The sequence below is a fragment of the Lipophrys pholis genome (genome assembly GCF_963383615.2).
Source record: "Lipophrys pholis genome assembly, chromosome: 20".
Classification (NCBI taxonomy): domain Eukaryota; kingdom Metazoa; phylum Chordata; class Actinopteri; order Blenniiformes; family Blenniidae; genus Lipophrys; species Lipophrys pholis.
This window is the reverse complement of record NC_137648.1, coordinates 19,615,095-19,634,353: the sequence shown is the minus strand read 5'-3', so window position 1 is coordinate 19,634,353 and position 19,259 is coordinate 19,615,095. Positions and strand designations below refer to the sequence as shown.

Genomic DNA, 19,259 nt, shown 5'->3' with positions numbered 1-19,259 from the left:
GATAATATGAATAAATGGGATTCAATCTACTTAATATGAACAGATCGAAATGTGTGACATGATTAATTTACATTAACTCAACAAATTATGTTTGTGTTTGTGGAAATGACTGAGAATTCTTTTTTTCAGTGCAGTACATCTGTGCGTGTTTGTGTTTATGTTTATATGTACCGTATAGATAGATAGATAGATAGATAGATAGATAGATAGATAGATAGATAGATAGATAGATAGATAGATAGATAGATAGATAGATAGATAGATAGATAGATCGATAGATATTAGGTAAAATATTTTTTTCTTGTATGTGCTTGTATTTTGTTCATACCAAGGGTTTGACTGGTCTGGAATGAATACAATAAAAATAAATAAAATCACACGTACAGAAGTGAAGGGTTGTGGCGGTGTCCTGTAGGAAAACTGATTTCTTCATATGAGATTTCCTATTAAACGTTCAACATCCGTGTCATTAGACCAGGAATAATGCATCCCAAGACCTTGACATTGTGCCTTGTAATTGTGATCTTGAGTACTACAACACTAAACTCATCACAACACATGGATATTCACTTTTACATTTTCTTAATCGCCATATTTCTCTCTTGTTTGGTCTCCCTCGGATGCCGTAGACCGAGAGCGCCGCGCATGCGCCGTTTGCGCCTCTTCGCCTGACCCACTATGGCGGCCTCCATTGCCCAGTGCGGCTTACATATGAGGGGGAAAGCCACCTTTAGAAGGAGTTTACAGAGAATCCACACGTTTCTCCGGAGAAGTCTGGTAACCAAGGCCGTCGCTGCCGAAGAGGAAGCCGCTCGGAAACACGACAACGGTCTGTGAAGCTTTTAAAGCGAATTCGCTTCCAAAATTGGCCCCGCGGTGGAGGAGCCGTCATTGCGAACTCCGCCCAGAAAACTTCATATTTAAGAAAAACTGGATTTAACACTACATTTGTTTTGTATTTTAGAAACTCCAAAAGCATAGGTATTTATTTGACTGTTACTCAAAGTACGGCTCACAATTTGTCAACCAAAAACTGTTTACTTTCAATCTTTTCACAAAATTAAAAATTCCTCGGTTTCTCTCTTGATGTCTTAAAATGAAACTAAATATTTTTTCTTATTATTTTCCAAGGAAAATTTTTGGAATTGTTTCCCTGCGTATAGAAAAAAATTAACATTGTTAATGAAGCTTGCTTATGTGTTTTCATTCGTCGTTTCACAAATTTTCTAAATTTTGACATTATTTGCATGAAGTTTGGCTTAAAGTTTTGTCTGCCAAAATCAGCTGAGGCTCTTCTGAGATTTTGTTGTGCCTGAATTGAAAATATTGTGGTTTTTTTTAACTATTTATGATTCATATATAAGCCTAAAAGCAATAAAAGTTTCACAGATTTTATTAAATAAGGAGAAAAACCTGAATTATCCCGTAATGTTCAAGCTGTAAACTGATGATAAACACTATTTGAATGCGTTTTTTGTTTTTTCCTCTGTTTTCAGTAATAAATGGGCGTAAATTACTGCACAGTCTCCAGCTGGAGAGACAAGAGCAGGCGGAGAGGTCAGTTCTCATCAGCTGCGGATCGAGCACCAACGAGACAGGGTTCCTCAAATTCCTGTCGAGACATGGAGACATCAAGAAGCATTTCTTCTATGAAAGCTACGTAAGTTAACGGTTGTTTTTTTTTTTTTTTTAAGGAGCAGTGATCCAGTCGGATGGTGACGTTATGTGTGTTGTTGTGCAGGGGGTGTACGCCGTCGTCGAGTTTACCAGCCGGGAAAGTGTCGCCTCTTTACTCGACGTGGCCGCCATCCCCAGCGGGAGCCATGAATCCACGGTGCCTTTTAAATCCCGGCTGCTGTCCTTCAGGAACCTCGGCGGCTCGGCGAACTCCTCGGGCCAGCCGGCGGGCCTGCCGTGCCAGCCCCAGACCACCATCCCCATCAGTGAGCTCATACAGAGACTGTCAGGAGAGGAGAGCGTACGTTCAGAGCGAACACACATCCCTCTCTGTTGTTCTTTTTTTCTTCTTTATTGGCGCTCACCATCGCTCGCCTTCCCCGTCTCCTCTCAGATAGACCGGCAGGTCACCGCCCTGCTCGACGCCTCTCAGCTCACAGAGGAGAACAGCAGGCTGCGCTTCCTCGTCTGCTCCCTGCTCAAGGACATCGCCGCCGCCTACTTCCCAGAGTGCACCATCAAGCCGTTCGGCTCGTCGGTGAACGGCTTCGGGAAGCTGGGCTGTGACCTGGACATGTTTCTGGACCTGGACAGCATCAGTGGGCTCAATGTGAAGCAGGTAAACACTGGGGCTTGTTGCGTGTGAATGCGGGAAGCGTCTCCGTACAGATTCTTTTAATCCGATTTGAGTCACTCAAGTGTCAAAATGTGGAACTTTTTGAGGACATTCTGGCTCCGTTCTCGCTTTCCCACACGGTATTTTTTTATTTTTATTGGTATAGTATAGTCTCTAACTGGTCTTTTTTAAATGGCAGACTAAAAACAAAACGGATACAAACAAGAAAATAAAAAAAATATATTAAAGAAACAACGGTAAACAACAGGAACGTTAAACAATGCAGTGTATTAATTAAACATAATCACTTTGATTTTACTCAACCACTTAAACAAATGAAAACATTTGCTTACAGGTGCTAAAAATAGAAGAAAAAAAATCACTCGCCATAATTAGTCATCTTTGTCCTCGACGTTCAAATTTATTTTAATCTTTAAAATTTTCCTACTCGTTATTTTTTTTACAGTAGAAGTGGAAGTGGAAACTCTTGAACTGACTTTTCAACTCCTCCCTTCAACCACTGCTGCTTCAGCTGACTTCAATCTTAAGAGTTCACTTAACTTTTAAAATGTTTCCGCGTCAGTCTACTATCAAGGTATGAAGCAGCTTTTTTTCTGTCTTCAACCATTTAGATTCCAGTCAAACCCGTTTCTCATAAGACCCCGTTCACACAACAACCTTCTCAAGTGAATTAATGGGGCCCGAAATGGCAAAAACTGTAAAATGGTGAAAATGTAAAAAAAATAAAATAAAATAAAAAGGGTTGAAAGAAGCAAAAGGGCCAAAAAAGAAAACGTAAAAACATAATTGATAAAATGAGTCGGGGGGGGGGGGGGGGGGGGGGGGGGGGGGACTGGTTGGATTTGTAAATAAATGTACGGAAGAGTTTTAGGGCCACTAAAGAAAAACAAAAATTCGGAGGCTAAAAAAAACCAAAAAAACCTTCGCGGCCCCAGAAAAAGTCGAAAATCAAATCCGAGATTTTTTTTTTCCACGGAGAGACGTCTATCCATCCCTCATCATTTGCCCGTAGATGTGAATTCACATTAAATCACTTAATTCTGACTATATCGGGTTGCTTACTGCTTATGGACGTGTGATTGTACACAGGATTTCCTTGATTAATAAGAACATTTAAACAAGCAGCCCGGGATCCGAGCCTTTGTCCTTCGTACTCGACGAACTTCCGCGATGGAAGAACGCAGCAGGCTGCTCTGTCTCTTCTGGTCCTGATACTGATGATAACTGCTCTGTGTTTATGAGCTCCATTCTGTCCTGAAGCTTCTTTTCATCACTTCATTAAACCGCCTGGTATCCATTTTGAGGAAGCAGTCACAGTGCTGGCATGTGGATGGACCGACTTTTTTTTCCACCGTGAAAAAAAAACAATCTTGAATTTCATTTTAGATTTTTTTTTGAGGCCTCGAAGTTTTTTTTTTTTTTTTATCAGCCTCCGAAGTATTTTTTTCTTCAGTGGCCCTAAAACTCTTCCGTATAAATGTCTGTCGTTCTAAGTTGTGATTCAGAAGATTCAGTTTTTCTGCTTCTAACAGCTTCAAATAAGAAGTCATGAGCTGTTTTCTCTTTATTAAACTTTCTTTGCAGCATTGTCATGATTCTAATACATCATTCCTGTTAATAATTCTATCTGTTCACTATTCTAAATGCAATTTTTATCGTCTTCATTTTAAACTCTCAACTATTCGTTCTCCTGTTTTGAATGGACTTTTGTCTCTTAAATGTTATTTTGTTTTCTCAATATTTTGTTTTCTTTCTTGTTTTTTTTTCTTCAAATTTCCTTTTTATTTACATTTTTGGAACTTTTTTACAAACATAAACATCCCAAATAAAATGGAACTAAAAGACAAAGGAAAACATCAACAGACAACAAAAAAAAAACCTGAAGAAAAAGCAACAACAAAACAAACAATAAAAAAAGAGAGAGAGAAGAGAAGAAAACAGGGTACAGACCAGGATCACAACAGTGGGACAATTGTTTATTTATTAATTTTATTTTTAAACAAAATACAATCACACATGTGAATGAAATGGAATTATTGGCTGAGATAATAGACAGTATAAGAAAAAGAACTCCCCTCAAACAGAACCCCTAAACCTAAAAGAAATAAAAAAGAAAACAAGAATAAATAAAATAAGAATAGTTATAGTAGTAGATATATATACATATACTCATACATATTGACACAAAACAATCTTTTTTTTATAGTTTTTTATTTAATATCTTGTTTTATATCTATGATTTTAACATAAATATATATATTTCTTTGCCTTTGTGAAGCAGTTTGACTGTCCTGGTGCTTGACTGATGCTTTACGATTAAACTTACATTTTGTGGCTCCAGATGAATTTTATTTGGTGAAAATGGACAAAAAAAATGACTCTTTAGTGATAAAAAACCCTGAAAAGCTTCGGTATCGACCCAGCGTAGTGTCCTTAGTACCTGAGTGTCCTCAGATATGCTGTTTCTCTGGTCTGGCGCAGCCTAAATCCGGCCCGGCGCTGGAGTTCCAGATGAAGCGGGCCAGCTCGGAGCGCGCCGTCACGCAGCGCGTCCTGTCCGTCATCGGGGAGTGCGTGGACCAGTTCGGCCCCGGGTGCGTCGGGGTGCAGAAGATCCTGAACGCACGCTGCCCTCTGGTCCGCTTCGCCCACCAGCCGTCCGGCTTCCAGTGCGACCTGACGGCCAACAACAGGTGAGCAGAAGCAAACAAACAAACAAAAAGAAACCAAAAAAAAACGGCTTTGCGAGAAACTGAAGGGCGCAAACAGAAACCCCGAGCTCGGCAGAAAGCGAATCGCTCTCGAGCTGCTTGAAACTCGACTTCAGGGGTCACGACCGGGGGTTTGGTTTCACTTCTTCGTCATCCTGCTCAGAGACTTCTGCTGCCCGGCAGTGGAGTACTGAAAACCACAGTTTCTGAGGAAATGAAGTGAAGCGTTTTCCTGTCAGAGTCTGAGCTTCTGGCTTTCTGAGCGTCTTCCTCCCTCAACTGAAGACACGTCTTTTACAGCAGAAGAAGTCAGTTAGTGGCGGGTGATGAAGACGAGGATAGTTTATCTGAATTTTATATGTCCGGATAAAAACGTAGTGATTAAAGTAAGCACTGAAACTCAAAAGATCACATTTACTGAAGCAGAATCCTGCTAAACATCCAGATACGTCCCGATCAAATCTCCATGTTCTCCATGTTTTTACTTTCCTCTCTGGAAAAAGGAGCCGAAACAGTGGGGATGAGGAAAGGGGACTGTTTTTGAGGACCTGATTGAAGTACTTCCAACATAATTAGCTTGTGACCAGCTCAGGGAGAAAAGTGACGTATCACAACGATGAAGGTCTCAGGAGAGAGGGCGGCGGCGGCGGCGGCCGGACGTGTTTGTTACAAAAGCAGGATTTTGTCTTTGTGTCACTCAGAGAAGGAAATGAATTCACTTTCGTGAAGTTTGAAGTGCGGGGAAATGCAGCGGCTCTGACTTTCAGCACCACACGTCTCCGTTTCCTCTAAATCTCGAGCCTCGTTTGACTCTTTCACATCTTGTTATCACAGGTTTCCTCACGCAAACTGCAGGAAATTCAATTAAACGATAAATGCTGAGCGCTCAGTAACAGCCCCCCCCCACCTCTTCTGTGTTCGTCCACAGGGTGGCGATGAAGAGCAGCGAGCTGCTGTACGTCTTCGGGCAGCTGGACCCTCGGGTGCGCGGCCTGGTCTTCACCGTGCGCTGCTGGGCCCGCGCCCACGGCGTCACCAGCAGCATCCCCGGGGCCTGGATCTCCAACTTCTCCCTCACCGTCATGGTGCTGTTCTTCCTGCAGCGGCGGAGCGACGCCGTGCTGCCCACGCTGGACCGCCTCCGGGAGCTGGCAGGTAGCAGGCGCTCGCCGCTCGGCACGACGCACACATCCGCCACGTTATCCGAACAAATCAGCCCATTTACTGGGAGGATTATTTAAAAAAAAATCTTTTTTCAAACTTTGAAATTAGTCAGTTGAAAGCTATCAGATTAAACCCACAAGTCGCCACTGTGGCTTCCTAAGCATGACCTTTGACCCCCATCAGCTCACCAGAGCGCGTTTAGGCGCCCGTTTACACGAAAGCGGAAGACATTCGTTTGCATTTTGGAAACGCACACTTTTTGAAAACGCTCCGTCTCCACGGAAACGGGGGTGAAATGCAACTTTGTGTCAACACTCAGCCTCCGTCGCCGTGGAGACGGCGGGAAAGGCTGAAAGAGGGAAGCGAGCCCGAGCCTTCGTTGTTAAATATTTGAAATGTTGACTTTTCAAAAATGCTCTGACTCGGTGGAAATGGGAGAAAGTGCAACTTTTTGAAAATGCTTCCCGTCTGAGGCTTTGTTTTGAAATATTAAAAAAACATTTCTTTTGAATATTTAGATATTTCAAATATTCACTTTTCAAAAACGCTCCGACTCCGTGGAAACGGGAGAAAGCGCAACTTTTTGAAAACGCTTCAAGACTGCAGCTTTTTTTCATTCATTCATTCATTTTCTTCCGCTTAACCGTTTCCGGGTCGCGGGGGTGACAGTCTGAGAACAGCCACCCAGGTCACAATGCACCGATTAAGAACCTTCCTGCAGGTGGTGAGCCCACGGGAAGGTGACACCCGGCGTGGGACATGAACCCACTACCCTGAGATTGTGAGTCTCATGCTCTACCTACTGAGCTAGCTGGGGGACGCAGCTTTTTTTTTTTTTTTTAAATATTGGGGAAACGAATCGAATAAAAAGTCTTGATAATGTAAATCCGAGAGTCTTACTAATTTTATTTGGAGAGCAGGAAGTGACGGTTTGTCTCCTGGTTCTGCCGAGCGCCGATGAACGGACTCCGAACTCGAGATAAAACCATTATTAACTTCTAATCTCCACTAATATGTACGGAAGAGTCTGTGTATTTTTTATTTACAGTCACTAAGTGCTTGATGATCCATATCCAGTCTGATAATTTAGCGCTTTGCTCTTTAACTGCTTTGATTGGGTTCAGTGGTTACTAACACAGTTTTCTTTGCTTTGTGAATCTTAACAGAAAAAGGGGTTTTTCCCTTCGAGGATTGGTTTTCCTGCCAAACCAACCAGAACCCAAATCCTCCCATCTTTATCGCCAAACAGAAAAAAAGGGGAAAAGCCACAATAGCGAAGCCCGATGGGAACAAATGAGAGATTAGTTGAATAATTAAAAGGCCGCGCCTCAGATCAGGACGTAATCTTTTAAACAATTGTGAAAAATGGGAAATCCTTCCTTCCAGGATCAGCTCGTGCAGTTTGGCACAAGTTTTAATTTGAACCCCCCCCCCCCCAATAAAAAAAACAACCCTGAGTGGTGCTGAACCAGCAGAGTTACAGATAAAACTTCTTTGGCGCCTCGTCCACGTGACCAACAGTCTGTTCAACAACAGATAAATTCCCCCGTTTAAAGCCACGATATTCCCAAGTGAACAGGGAAAACCTTTGTCGTGTTTTGGGCGTTTGTTTACGGAGCCACTGAAAACACCACGTGTCAGAAATGCTCAGTCTCCTTGGAAACGGGAGGGAAACGCAACATTGTCAAAACGCACTGACTCTTGTCTCCCTGGAAACGGGGGAAAAAATGCAACATTTGTGAAATGCCGCAACTGCACATCTGGGTTGTAGTAAATATTTCGGATTTAACTGGATCTTTATTTAATTTAATTTAATTTAATTTAATTGTATTTAATTGTATTTAATTTAATTGTATTTAATTTTATTTTATTTTATTTTATTTTATTTTATTTTATTTTATTTTATTTTATTAAATTTTTAATTTAATTAAATTTTTTACACTTTGTTTTTTACATTTTAATTTCTAATTCTAATCCAAATTTTTATTTTATTTTGGAGCAAAACAACAAAGAAATACAGTTTTAATGTTTAGAGCGTACTGTTCTGTGTGTGCATACTTCGGTGGATTTATTACATAAAAAAAACAACAACAACGCCCACTAGTGGCCCAGCATGGTAACTACATCATTTTCAGCATTTCTGCCGTTTCCGTGGAAACAGACATGTTTCAAAACGTCTAAACGTGAAACTTTGCTTCAACAAAAATAGAAGAAACGGTAAGGTTGTTGTGTAAAGTAACATTTGTTCTTCATCCGTGCTCCTGGAGCGTCGCCACTCGTTTGGTGTTTCGTTGAGAATCTTCACTTCCTCCTCGGAGGAGCCTGAAGATTTGCCCGCTGCTTTAATAATCACTGTAACGACGAAGGAAGCAGCCTGCTGCTCTAATACCAGCACTCCGTCTCCTCCTGCCTCCGTCACCTTGGCTGTCTCATAATTGCTTTCCAAAAGCAATCTACCCCCTCCTCCTCCTCCTCCTCCTCCTCCTCCTCCTCGGCCCCGTTTAGACTCCATTGCGCAGAGTGCTTACGGGACAATAAAAGGCCCATCGTTCTGGGAAGGTCGACGACCCCGCCTCTTCCAGACACACACGTGCGAGCGACCAGCCGGCTGTTTAAACAGCAGAAACACACACACACACACACACACACACACACACACACACACACACACACACACACACACACACACACGGTCAAGGAGACCGGTAACAAGAGCATTGAGACGTAAACCAGTGGCGCAAGGACACCATCCATGCTGTCTATGTGTTTTATTTGACCACACACACACACACACACACACACACACACACACACACACACACACACACACACACACACACACACACAGTTCCTCACGACCCGCCTCTCTCCCCCCCCACAAGGCCCGGCGGAGAAGAGCGTGATCGAGGGGAACGACTGCACGTTCACCAGCGACTTCGGGAAGATCCGGCCCGGCAGCAACACGGAGACGCTCGGTGAGCACCAGGGCGGCGCCACAGTTCCACGGGCCGTCGGCCCGATCGTTCACACTGACCCGACTTGTGTGTGTGCTTCTGCTTTCAGGGCAGCTCGTGTGTGCGTTCTTCGAGTTTTACGGCTCGTTTCCATTCAGCAAGATGTCCATAAACATCAGGAAGGTATGTATGGCGATGGAGGAGACGATGGTTCTTGTTTATTGTACCTGATTTTTCTTTGGAAATAAAGATGCGGCGGTCACAGTAGAAAATAGTAGGATAAAATCAAAATGATTGAAAAGACCTAAAAAAACCTGGAAAATACATTAATAAAATTATATATATATATATATATAAAGACGCTAACCACCATCATCACCACAAAAACATTTTTTTCTCACACACTCCAGAAATAAATTACGTAATTAAAGGTTTTAGTGGATTTCCTGTTAATGAAATACTATTTTTAGGACTATAATGTCAAATCAAATAATCATAATTAAAAGAGAAGAAAGTTTAGAATAGATGACACGAAATTACAAATCAAGAAGAAAATAGACCAAAATCAAGAAAAACACAAACGAAACAAAAATGGACCAAAATTGAGAAAACAAAACAAAAAAAAAAGAAAACGGACAATATCGAGAACAAAATGAACCAGAATCAAGAAAAACCTGATGAAATTAAGCAAAAACTGACCAAAGTTGACTAAAGTCAAGACAAAAACTGCCCAACACCAAGAAAAGAAATTCACATTTTTCATTACTTATCAGGATTTAATCCCTGGACACTGATTAAGTGGAAACAAACTCTATAAAAATTCATGTTTTGGTCAGAAAAAACACATTTCCTTGTTTTTCTTCTTTCAAAAAGTGAGTGAGCCGAGTAGAAGTGAAGAGGCAGATTCCTCCCGTTAGCATCATTCCAGCGGCACATTCTGATTTCTGCTCTTCTGAAGCCAAACACGTTTTCCTTCTCGAGCTGCTTCAGCACATTTCGAAAGCAGCTGTGCAGTTTTCTCATGAATAATCCTCTTTATGAGAAAGTGCATAACTTAGCCGCCATGAGAAAGGAGAGCAGCGTCGCTCTCGCTCTTTGAAGTTTCCCCTCGGCGCACCGCCGTTTCATCCCACCGTCGGGGAGCGGCACCAGACGGATTTGTGTTTGTTTTGTGCGCGTAGACGAGGCAATATGTGACGGCGGTGACCAGAAGTGAGAGCCGAGAGGAAGCAACTTCGTCCATCTGAGTCCTGCTGTGGTTTGTCGCTCTCGGCCCTCAGGACGGTTTCCGGTGACAAACGGGAAACTTTCGTGGCGTTTTTGGGCGTCAACGTTGCCCGGTGTTACTGAAAGCGCAACTTTTTGAAAACGCTCACTCCGTCTCCGTGGAAACGATTGATAACTCAACTTTTCATTCTAAACGAGTCATCACCCAGCAATCACGTTTCCTCGTTACATCGTGTTGATCTCAGGTGAAATTTGCCAGAAAATCCAGAGTTTGAAAGTGGCTGATTTATCTTTTTCTTTCCAAACCAGATTCAGCCACAAGGGGGCGCACCCCAAAACCTCCCTTTAATATCATAAACCCACCTCCTGTCAAATTTAACAGTTAACTGCTCGCGGTGAGCCGCTAACAGGAGTAGGAACGTTGAACCTCACGTGATTTAGAAAATGACCGCTCTATTTTATTTTAAATTCCCGGGCTGCGTTGCTCCCCGATGTTTGTAGACGGCTCCACTATCGTGTTTCATTTTTATTTTTCATGTGAGCAAAGGACTGCCATGCTATCGCCATACTATTGCTATGCTATCACCATGCTATTGCCATACTATTGCTATGCTATCACCATACTTTTGCTATGCTATCACCATGCTATTGCTATGCTTTCACCATGCTATCGCCATACTATTGCTATGCTATCACCATGCTATCGCCATACTATTGCCATGCTATCGCCATACTTTTGCTATGCTATCACCATGCTATTGCTATGCTATCTCTATGCTATTGCTGGGCTGTTACCATGCTATCGCTATGCTATTGCCATGCTTTCACTATGCTATTGCCATGCTATGCTCTCGCCATTCTAACGCCATGCTATCGCTATGCTATCGCCATGATTGACAGTTCCTGCAGCCAATCAAGGCGCGCCTAACATCTCTACCAGTCAAAATGTCACCCTCGCCCTCGATAGAGAAATCTCTTTCAGCTGCAGCAGAGTTTATAATAAAAGTCTGTATGACAGCCGTCGTCGGCGCACCGGGAGCCCCCCCCCCCCCCCCCCGAACAGAGATACTAATTAGCAGCTCTGTCATGCAGACTGTAAACAAATGCTTAAAGCCACAGTGAAGGAAGCGTCTCCGTACTTTACATCAGGGGACAAACTCGGGGCTAATTTCTGGTCTCGGCCTGCACAGGATGGATAATTAACCTGCTACGTTGACTAATCCTCTACTTATCGCCCATTACTCTCCCGTGCAGGAGTTCCGTTGATGAAGTAGGCTTTCATGCTCTGGTGGCGCCGCGTACGAGACGCAGGGACCTTGCCCGCGCTCGGAGTTTAATGAATGGATCCCGCCGGGAGGAGGCGGCGCTCCGCTCTAATATATGAGACTAATATGAGGTTGGACACAGCGGAGGAAGTCGGCAGGTAGACGGCGGCCGTGACCCTCGCCGATGGGCTTTCTCCGGCGGAGCGGGCGCCATAAATCTGCTTTACTGAGCCGCGCCTCTCCGCTCGGCGCCGTTCCCTGACTGATGGCTTCATGTTGCCGCCACGTGCCGCTCATCCCTCGGCGGCTCCAGCTGGATGCCGCATGCAAAGTAGCGTGGGAGGTTCTTGACTTATCCCTGACCCATGCTTCTTTTTTTTTTTTTTGATGGAGCGTGTATCTGCTCGACGCAACGCGAGCCCAGACACTTTCCTGTCCTACCTCTTCCATGAGTACAGTGGAAATGCCTTTCAATTAACAGATGAGGGAGGGATTCAAACTTCGGTTCGAGGTTACCTTTGTACACGGTTACTCGCTCGAACCGCAAACTAAAAGTTCCGGAGCCACGTGAGGCGTTCCACTCTGCTAAACGTGCCCCAGATTCCGCGGTGTGCAGCTGAAGCCGTGACCAAAAGAGATATTTGGACCGTAGCGGTACACGCCGCTCGCCATCCTCGTTCTCACCCCCGCCTGTCCCTCTCTCCAGGGCAAAGAGCAGAACAAGCCCGAGGTGGCGCCGCTGCACATCCAGAACCCGTTCGAGACGGCGCTGAACGTCAGCAAGAACGTCAACGCCACGCAGCTGGACCGCTTCGTGGCTCTGTGTCAGGAGAGCTCCTGGCTGCTCCAGCAGAGGGAGAACGTCACGCCTAAAGGCGGCGGCGGCGGCAGGGGGAATGCTGCGGCGCCGTGGGGCCTCGCCACTCTCCTCCAGCCTTCGCAGGTCGCGGGGGTCAGAAGTCGCAAGAAACGAAAGATGGAACCGGCCAGCGAGAGGATCAAGAGCTTACTGGAGTCTTTAAAGAACAAAAATCACCAAAAGAAGAGCTAAAGACTCCGATACGAACAATTTGATCTGGTTTAGAACGATCTGGCATCACCAGGTGGAAAGACTGCACTTCCACACACGGACACTGGATGGTGCCAGAGAGGCCTGTATGATATCATGGGGACCTGATGAGTTGTGTGGTAAATAAACCGAGCACTCAGATCTTCACTGCTTCATGTGATCAAACAACTACTGTTGTACATTATGCCAAGGAAAAGGTTCAATATTATCCTTAATGCACGGAAATAAGATTATTTATATATAAAATCCAACATTAGACCATCAAACAATGTGCAGATCCTTAAATATGCAGATATATATTTGATATTTATCATGTTAAAAGCTTCACTGTCAATCACATTTTTGTAGTTACAAGACGTCACTATAACCCTGCGCTGTGTGTTTGGGCTGTTTAGAGAAACACGTGAATCCATGATGACGATCAGGTTTGGTTCAGGTGGAGCAAACTCAATATTCAGCCCGTTCTCAGTCTTAGAGAACCGTTTCAGTTGTTAAAGCCCTTTCAACAGCAAATATATAGTGTTTGGATAACGAAATGGACCATGGTTTTATGTGTTACGGGAGTTTGTACTGTGTTGTTACAACCAGCAGCTGATGAATACGTCATCTTTTACTCATTGAGGGAGGAGTGCAGTTGAGTTAGAGCTATTTTGAATCTACTGCGGGTGGGAAATAAATAAAAAAATCATAAAGGACTTTCATCCAGGAAGTCCTCATTACAAATGGACAAAAACCCAACTCGTTCTGCTACCTTGACGACATAATAAAGGACTTTAACCTTAATTGTTTAATTCTAGATAGACTTTGAGACTTTAAGAGACAATATGATTCACACACTTTATCAAACGTGTTCATCTTGAACGGCCGGAGCGGTAAACTCGTGCTGTAACAACCTTCTGATTTAAACTACAAAGTTTTTCTTTTATTGTGGCGCAGCGTACACGTAATTAAAATGTCTTTATTTTCATAAAACCAAACGATAACTATCACAAATGACTTCAGTCCCAACATAAACACTTTCTGGGGCAAAATGTCTCCTTGAGCTGTTGCATTATGGGGGTTTTCCCCGACTCCCCCTGACAGGATGGCTGAGACGCTCGTGTTGGTTTACTAGTTTTCACGGCAACATCACTCATATCTCAGCTCGAGCCTCTGCGGTGTCCTTTAAGAAATAAGTCTTCATTTTTTTATTAAAATCTTCATAGTTTTCTTGGTGCTTCGGCCGATTTGGAGCCTCTTGGGACTGGTTTTGGTCCACGGGCCTCACGTTTGACACCCCCGGGTTATAAGCTGATGCAACCTGGACGAATCTCCAGAAATTTTGAGTCACATTCTTCTGGACTGTAAGGAAACGACTCGCACAGTTATTGTGTTTTCGTCTCGGCAACGACTTGAAAAAGATCTCCGTTTCCATGGAAACGGCAGAAACGCTGAAAACGATGTAGTTGGCATGCCAGGCCACTAGTGGTTGCTGTCGGTTGTTCTTGTAGTGAAATCACGCCCACATGCACGGAGAACGATGAACCCAGATAACAGTGAGTACGTGGACATTCAGGAAAGGTGTCACTTTCATGAAGTTGCGTTTTCAGTTTCGCGTAAATGGACGCCGAAAGCGCTACGAAAGTTCTCCTGACGTAGTTTACACATCGTCAAATACGGGACGGTTCATTTATAAATGAATGGCTAATTTTTCTTATACATTGGTAAACATGAGGGGAAATAAAAACTCCCACTTCTATTTAAAAAAAAAAAAAAAATCAAAAATTTGACCTTCAATTTAACTTTCAGTGTTTTTTCTCCTATTTATCATGTGCCGGAACAACCCATCACTTTAACTAAATAATATTGGTACGCAAATACTTATTCGCTTCAGGCCAGATCACTACATTTTAATTTGTAGTTGAAAGCAAGAACTTTGATGCTGAGGAGGAACGAGAGCCGACTTAAAACCTTGTAGCTTATTTTTTCATGAAGAAATATCTAAATATTGCGGAGTTAGATTAATGAGTCGACCCTCCGCGGCGGTCGCAGCTTCTCAGGTGGCCGAGAGGAAAACACAACATCCCGCCCGCCGGCTTGAAGGAAGAAGACGTCTGAATGAAGCCACAAGTCTAAACACGCGAGTACAATTTGATCTGAACGGCTAAACTTTTATGTAAATAACGTGAACGGAGACGCCGTCTGGGACGTTTTGGTTAAAAATCATAAAAGTCCCTCGAAGTTTCACTTCGCATCTCTATAATCACTCGAGAGATGAATTATGTTTAGTTTTCTTTTTGTTTTTTTTGAAAAACAAAAGATCTGCAGAGAAGAGAAGCAGAACTTCCGAGCGGTAGTAATGTTTTTAGCAGCGAACGATCAGCAGCAGTGACATAATGGTGCTAGCGCGCGGCGGCGTCCGCATGCGAGTCGACAGCCCATCGGCTCGGCCGCTTAGTTCACTGTGGGCCAGCTCGGCGGTGAAGTCTGCCGGATGGATTGACCCTCTCGGAAAAAGCCCCGTCGGCTGATGTGTCGCGTCAAATATGCGAGAAGAGACGCAGCACTTAGGCGTCCAGACAGAGAGAGAGTCGACTTTTAATTCAAGTTTCCTCCCAACGCGGGCCGCTTTGGGAAAAGGTCGCCTCTGGGATGGGGGGAGTGGGGGCGGGGGGGGGGGGGGGGGGGGGGGGGGTATCCACAGGTTCACGTCCGATGAGTGTTTGCGTCGAGGCCGGAGGAGCGGGGGTACGCAGCTGCTTTTCCACTCAGTGCAGTGGGAGGCCGCCGGGGTGAGAGGATCCACTTTTAACAACCTTCCTCCACCACACCCCCCCACCTTTTTATTATTTTTTTTATGCACAGATGGGCGGGAAAGAGCAAGGCGGCTTTGAACTTATCAGCCCCCCCCCCCCCCCACCCTTCCTCCTCGCCTCCATCTTTCTCTATCGCACTCATCTGTTTTCCTCTCTTCACAGCCGTTCTTTGAGCGGTTTTTTTTTGGGGGGGGGTTGTTTATTTCCACGGGGTGAGCTCCTGACTGATGGATCTGCTCCGGTGGAATAGCGGAGCGGTTATGAAACGCCAGGGTGGGGCGCGGATGGGGGATCGGCCCCTCGGGGGAATTGGATGAAATGTGACTTCTGGGTGTTTTTGAGGAAAAGGGAGCCGCGGATCTCCTGATTTGTAGGTGTAGAACACGCCGTGCCGGTTCTCCACCTCGGACTTTATGGACCTTCCTTTGACGGCGCCCTCTCTGTTTATTGAACAGTTTATGGGGTAATTACGGTATGGATAGAAACTCTGCCAAAAAAGGTTGCCGGGGGTTACGGTCACTGCGCTGCCGAACGGAGGTTTTATGCGAGCGCCTTCCAGTGATGGAGCACTCCAGGCTGAGGAGGGACTGTATTTGGGTGACCTGCTCCGGCGGCGACCTTCCTCCCAGGTGCTTGTAGGCGGCACGCCGCGCTCCCTGATTGATTATCAAAAACTGCATCCCAAGATGGATCGGTCCTCTCTAGGGGAGTCCAGGGGTTCATCGGGGCGCCGGCTGCACTTCATGCCTTTTTCTTGGCTCCTAAAGCGCCTTCAGAGCCGGAAAGAATGTGAGAAAGTGGCTGGAGGGTTTGAAAAACACGGGAGGTATTTGAGGAAATACGAGGGGGGAAGGGAGGGGGGCAGGGAAAAACAAGGATCTGGGCACGACGTTGGGAGGCCTGAATGCCCTCTGGAAGCCCCGCCGCAGTTCGAGGGAACGCTTCGGGAGAGCTCGCCGCCGCTCGGCGTGCCGTTTGATGTGGAAGGCCGTTATCAGCTGGAGCGCTTTCAGAAGTCGCTGTATCGCGCCTCCCGATCTCTGCGCCACTCCTTCCACTTACCTCAGCGGACTACCGGAGAGAGACGTGTGGAGAAAGTAATCTGCCAAGCACTTCCCCTCGAGCAGTTCCACGAATTGTCCCCACTCCCCCCCCACCCGCAACATTACGAAAGGCCATTACGCCCCCCCTCCCACCCGCCTCATCAGCAACGCGGTTGACTTTATGGTACCGGAATGCACTTGTCACACGTCGAGGCCTCCGAGGTTATCGCCCCCTTGTATCTTTGGCTGGGAAGTTTCTGGCGCGCCAACCAGAAGCCTGAATCCTCATGTCTGTCCCTTCACAATAAAACGCTCCGGTGGAAAGCGCTATGTGTGTCTGTGATGTGTGGGAATGCCTGGGACTTACTGGAACCACCACCAGAACCATTGTTTGAGCGTCGGACACGAGACTGAGTAATTGGAGACTGGCACCAGTCACTGGCGGTCTGCGCACATTCCTTCACCGGCCGGACGGTCGAGCAGCGACGGCACGGCTGGCCGCCGCCGCCGCTGCCGTTATGACATTGGGTGTGTATCCATGGAAACGCCACCCGCTCATCCACCGAGCTCTCCCGGGTGCCGCTCTGGCATGTGATGCCACACACAAACATGTGACACACCGAGTTCCCAGAGCTCTGGGTGTCACGTTTAAAGCCGCCACATGTGCTTTTGTTGTTTCTTCAAAGCACGAGAGGAAAGCCGAGGCTGATCCAACGCGCTGCAACTAGACGCAGGCTTCCGTTCTTCCTCCGGTGAATTCAAACCGCTTTTAATTTGCCAGCGATTCGTGAAGTCGGTGTTCCAGTAGTTGGCACGTCCAGAAAAATTCATCATAAAACTGATTAAATGTTTGTTGATATTGACGTCAGCTTCAAATGGCCACGCCTCCAGCTCCCATCAACGATGGTATACGTGGCAGTTTAGGCTTTGTAGTTTTTCAACTGAAATATGCGCATTGCATTTACAATGCCTTGACATAGATGACGATCACATAGATAAACTGGAGCTACACTTGGTAGAGCGCAGACCTTCGCCAGTGCCACATTTGTTTGTAGAGCAGCGTTAGCATTGCTAGCATGCTACGCGTTAGCTCATGTCAGGTAGCAACATCACTGTGTGAAACACTGAGCAGGGAGCGTCTCCATGGCAACAGACGCTGATCTCCATTGATCTCCTCCATGAAGTGAATAAATAAATAAATAAATAAATAAACACAGACGGAAACATAACCTTCACCCAACGGAGGTAAATATTTACAGCAGTGCCATTGTGGGAAGTTCAGGCTCCTAAAACCGTAGTAGTTGGTACAGCAACGCGGCGACCGCACATGTGCACCAAGATCATAGTAAATAGATCCTGCACATGCTCAGTAGACGGACAATAGCAACGATGTTTTCCTCCAGAGTGTCATGACTCGCGGTCCATCTTCTCCTGGGACTTGGTGGCTTTATAGTCGACAGTCACCGTGGTAACAAATGCGAATGTCCGTGGACTCTCGTTGTTCAAGCAGGAATTCAAAGAAGTTGAATTTTCACGCGTTTTCACGCGTTGTTGCACTTTCAGTGGCTCTGAGTACAGTTGTTGTTAAACGGACCCCCAAAAACACAACTAAAGTTTTACATTTTCTCTTGAAATGGGCCTTCATCTCCTCTAGGAACCACAAACCGTGGTGACGGTACTCGGGAGCAAATTTATTCACAGGAAAAATCATTGGCCTTTATAGTTGGCCTTGTTCTATCCAGCTAATTTAATTCCTTATCGGGCCAAACAATCGCAAACAGCCAATGTTTTTGTTATTTCTCTTACGTGATTCTGTGAAGTCATAAGAACAGAAGCCAGACTGTGTAAAAGCTTTTAACTGGGCTTAAGTGAAGGTAAAAGGTTTGGACCCCTGAGGTGAGCTTGACTCCGTCCAGATCGTCACTCCAGGCTGTTCCAAGGACGGCGCGGGCGGGAGGGTACAGCGTCGGGCTCGTGGAGATAATGATGTTGGCCCTATACTTGGCGCTCTGGGATGAGATCACTAACATCCCCCTCTCCGACGATCATCCTCTCGAGCCAGATCGCTCTCTCTCTCTCTCTCTCTCCCTCTCGCTCTCGCCCCGCTTTTTCTGTAAGGGCTTAATCTACAGTCCGCACCACAGCCAGCCAGCGCCTTATCAGCCGAGTGAGAGCCTGCATGTCAGCCCCGGCCTTGGCGCCCGTCACCGGGCCGACCTGGCCGGGCAGATACCATGGACGAGTTCAAGTTCACGGTCAAGGACGCACGGCAGCGGTTTCAGAGGCAGACGGGAGTTTTATATGTAGGCAAAAGAAGAAACACAGATTTCAACGCTGTAGACTATATAGTCCCCCCCCCCCCCCCCCCCACATCTGTCTTTTACTTCTGTGGGGCTAATACTGCCTCGCCCAGAGGCATATGTGGCCATTTAACTTGCGTCGGTTTGCACGACGGTAGCAGCTTGGCTTTACGACTGGCGATCAAATACCTTCGAAACTCGGGTAATCGCCGCCATTTTCAGTTTGCTAATTAGCATGCCGAATATTTAAAAAGGAAAACCCTTCTGCCGCTCCGACACATCAAAGTGTGTTTACAGGTGTCGGGGATGTTGTGTGAAGCCGTTCGTTCCCCCGGGGGAGCAAAGTGAAATCAGATAAGACGGAGAGATTTGAGGAGGGCTGGAGCCACTCCGCACAGCTCAAGGGCAACGCGCCGG

At 45.7% G+C, this 19,259-nt stretch overlaps 1 protein-coding gene across 2 annotated transcripts; it reads left to right on the top strand.

Moving 5' to 3' along the window:
* The first annotated feature begins 629 nt into the window (after nt 1-629).
* On the top strand, nt 630-13,485 carry mtpap (mitochondrial poly(A) polymerase). 2 transcript variants are annotated; one of them, XM_080489716.1, is made up of 9 exons: nt 630-829; nt 1,497-1,660; nt 1,742-1,978; nt 2,072-2,296; nt 4,796-5,007; nt 5,954-6,180; nt 9,072-9,164; nt 9,253-9,326; nt 12,342-13,485. In XM_080489716.1, the coding sequence occupies exons 1-9, from the start codon at nt 679-681 to the stop codon at nt 12,684-12,686; spliced, it is 1,728 nt and encodes a 575-aa protein (XP_080345842.1). In that variant the 5' UTR covers nt 630-678; the 3' UTR covers nt 12,687-13,485. The 2 variants fall into 2 exon arrangements, with proteins under 2 accessions (XP_080345842.1, XP_080345843.1); XM_080489717.1 differs by having other exon boundaries at nt 657-829; nt 1,742-1,943.
* The last annotated feature ends 5,774 nt before the right edge of the window (nt 13,486-19,259 follow it).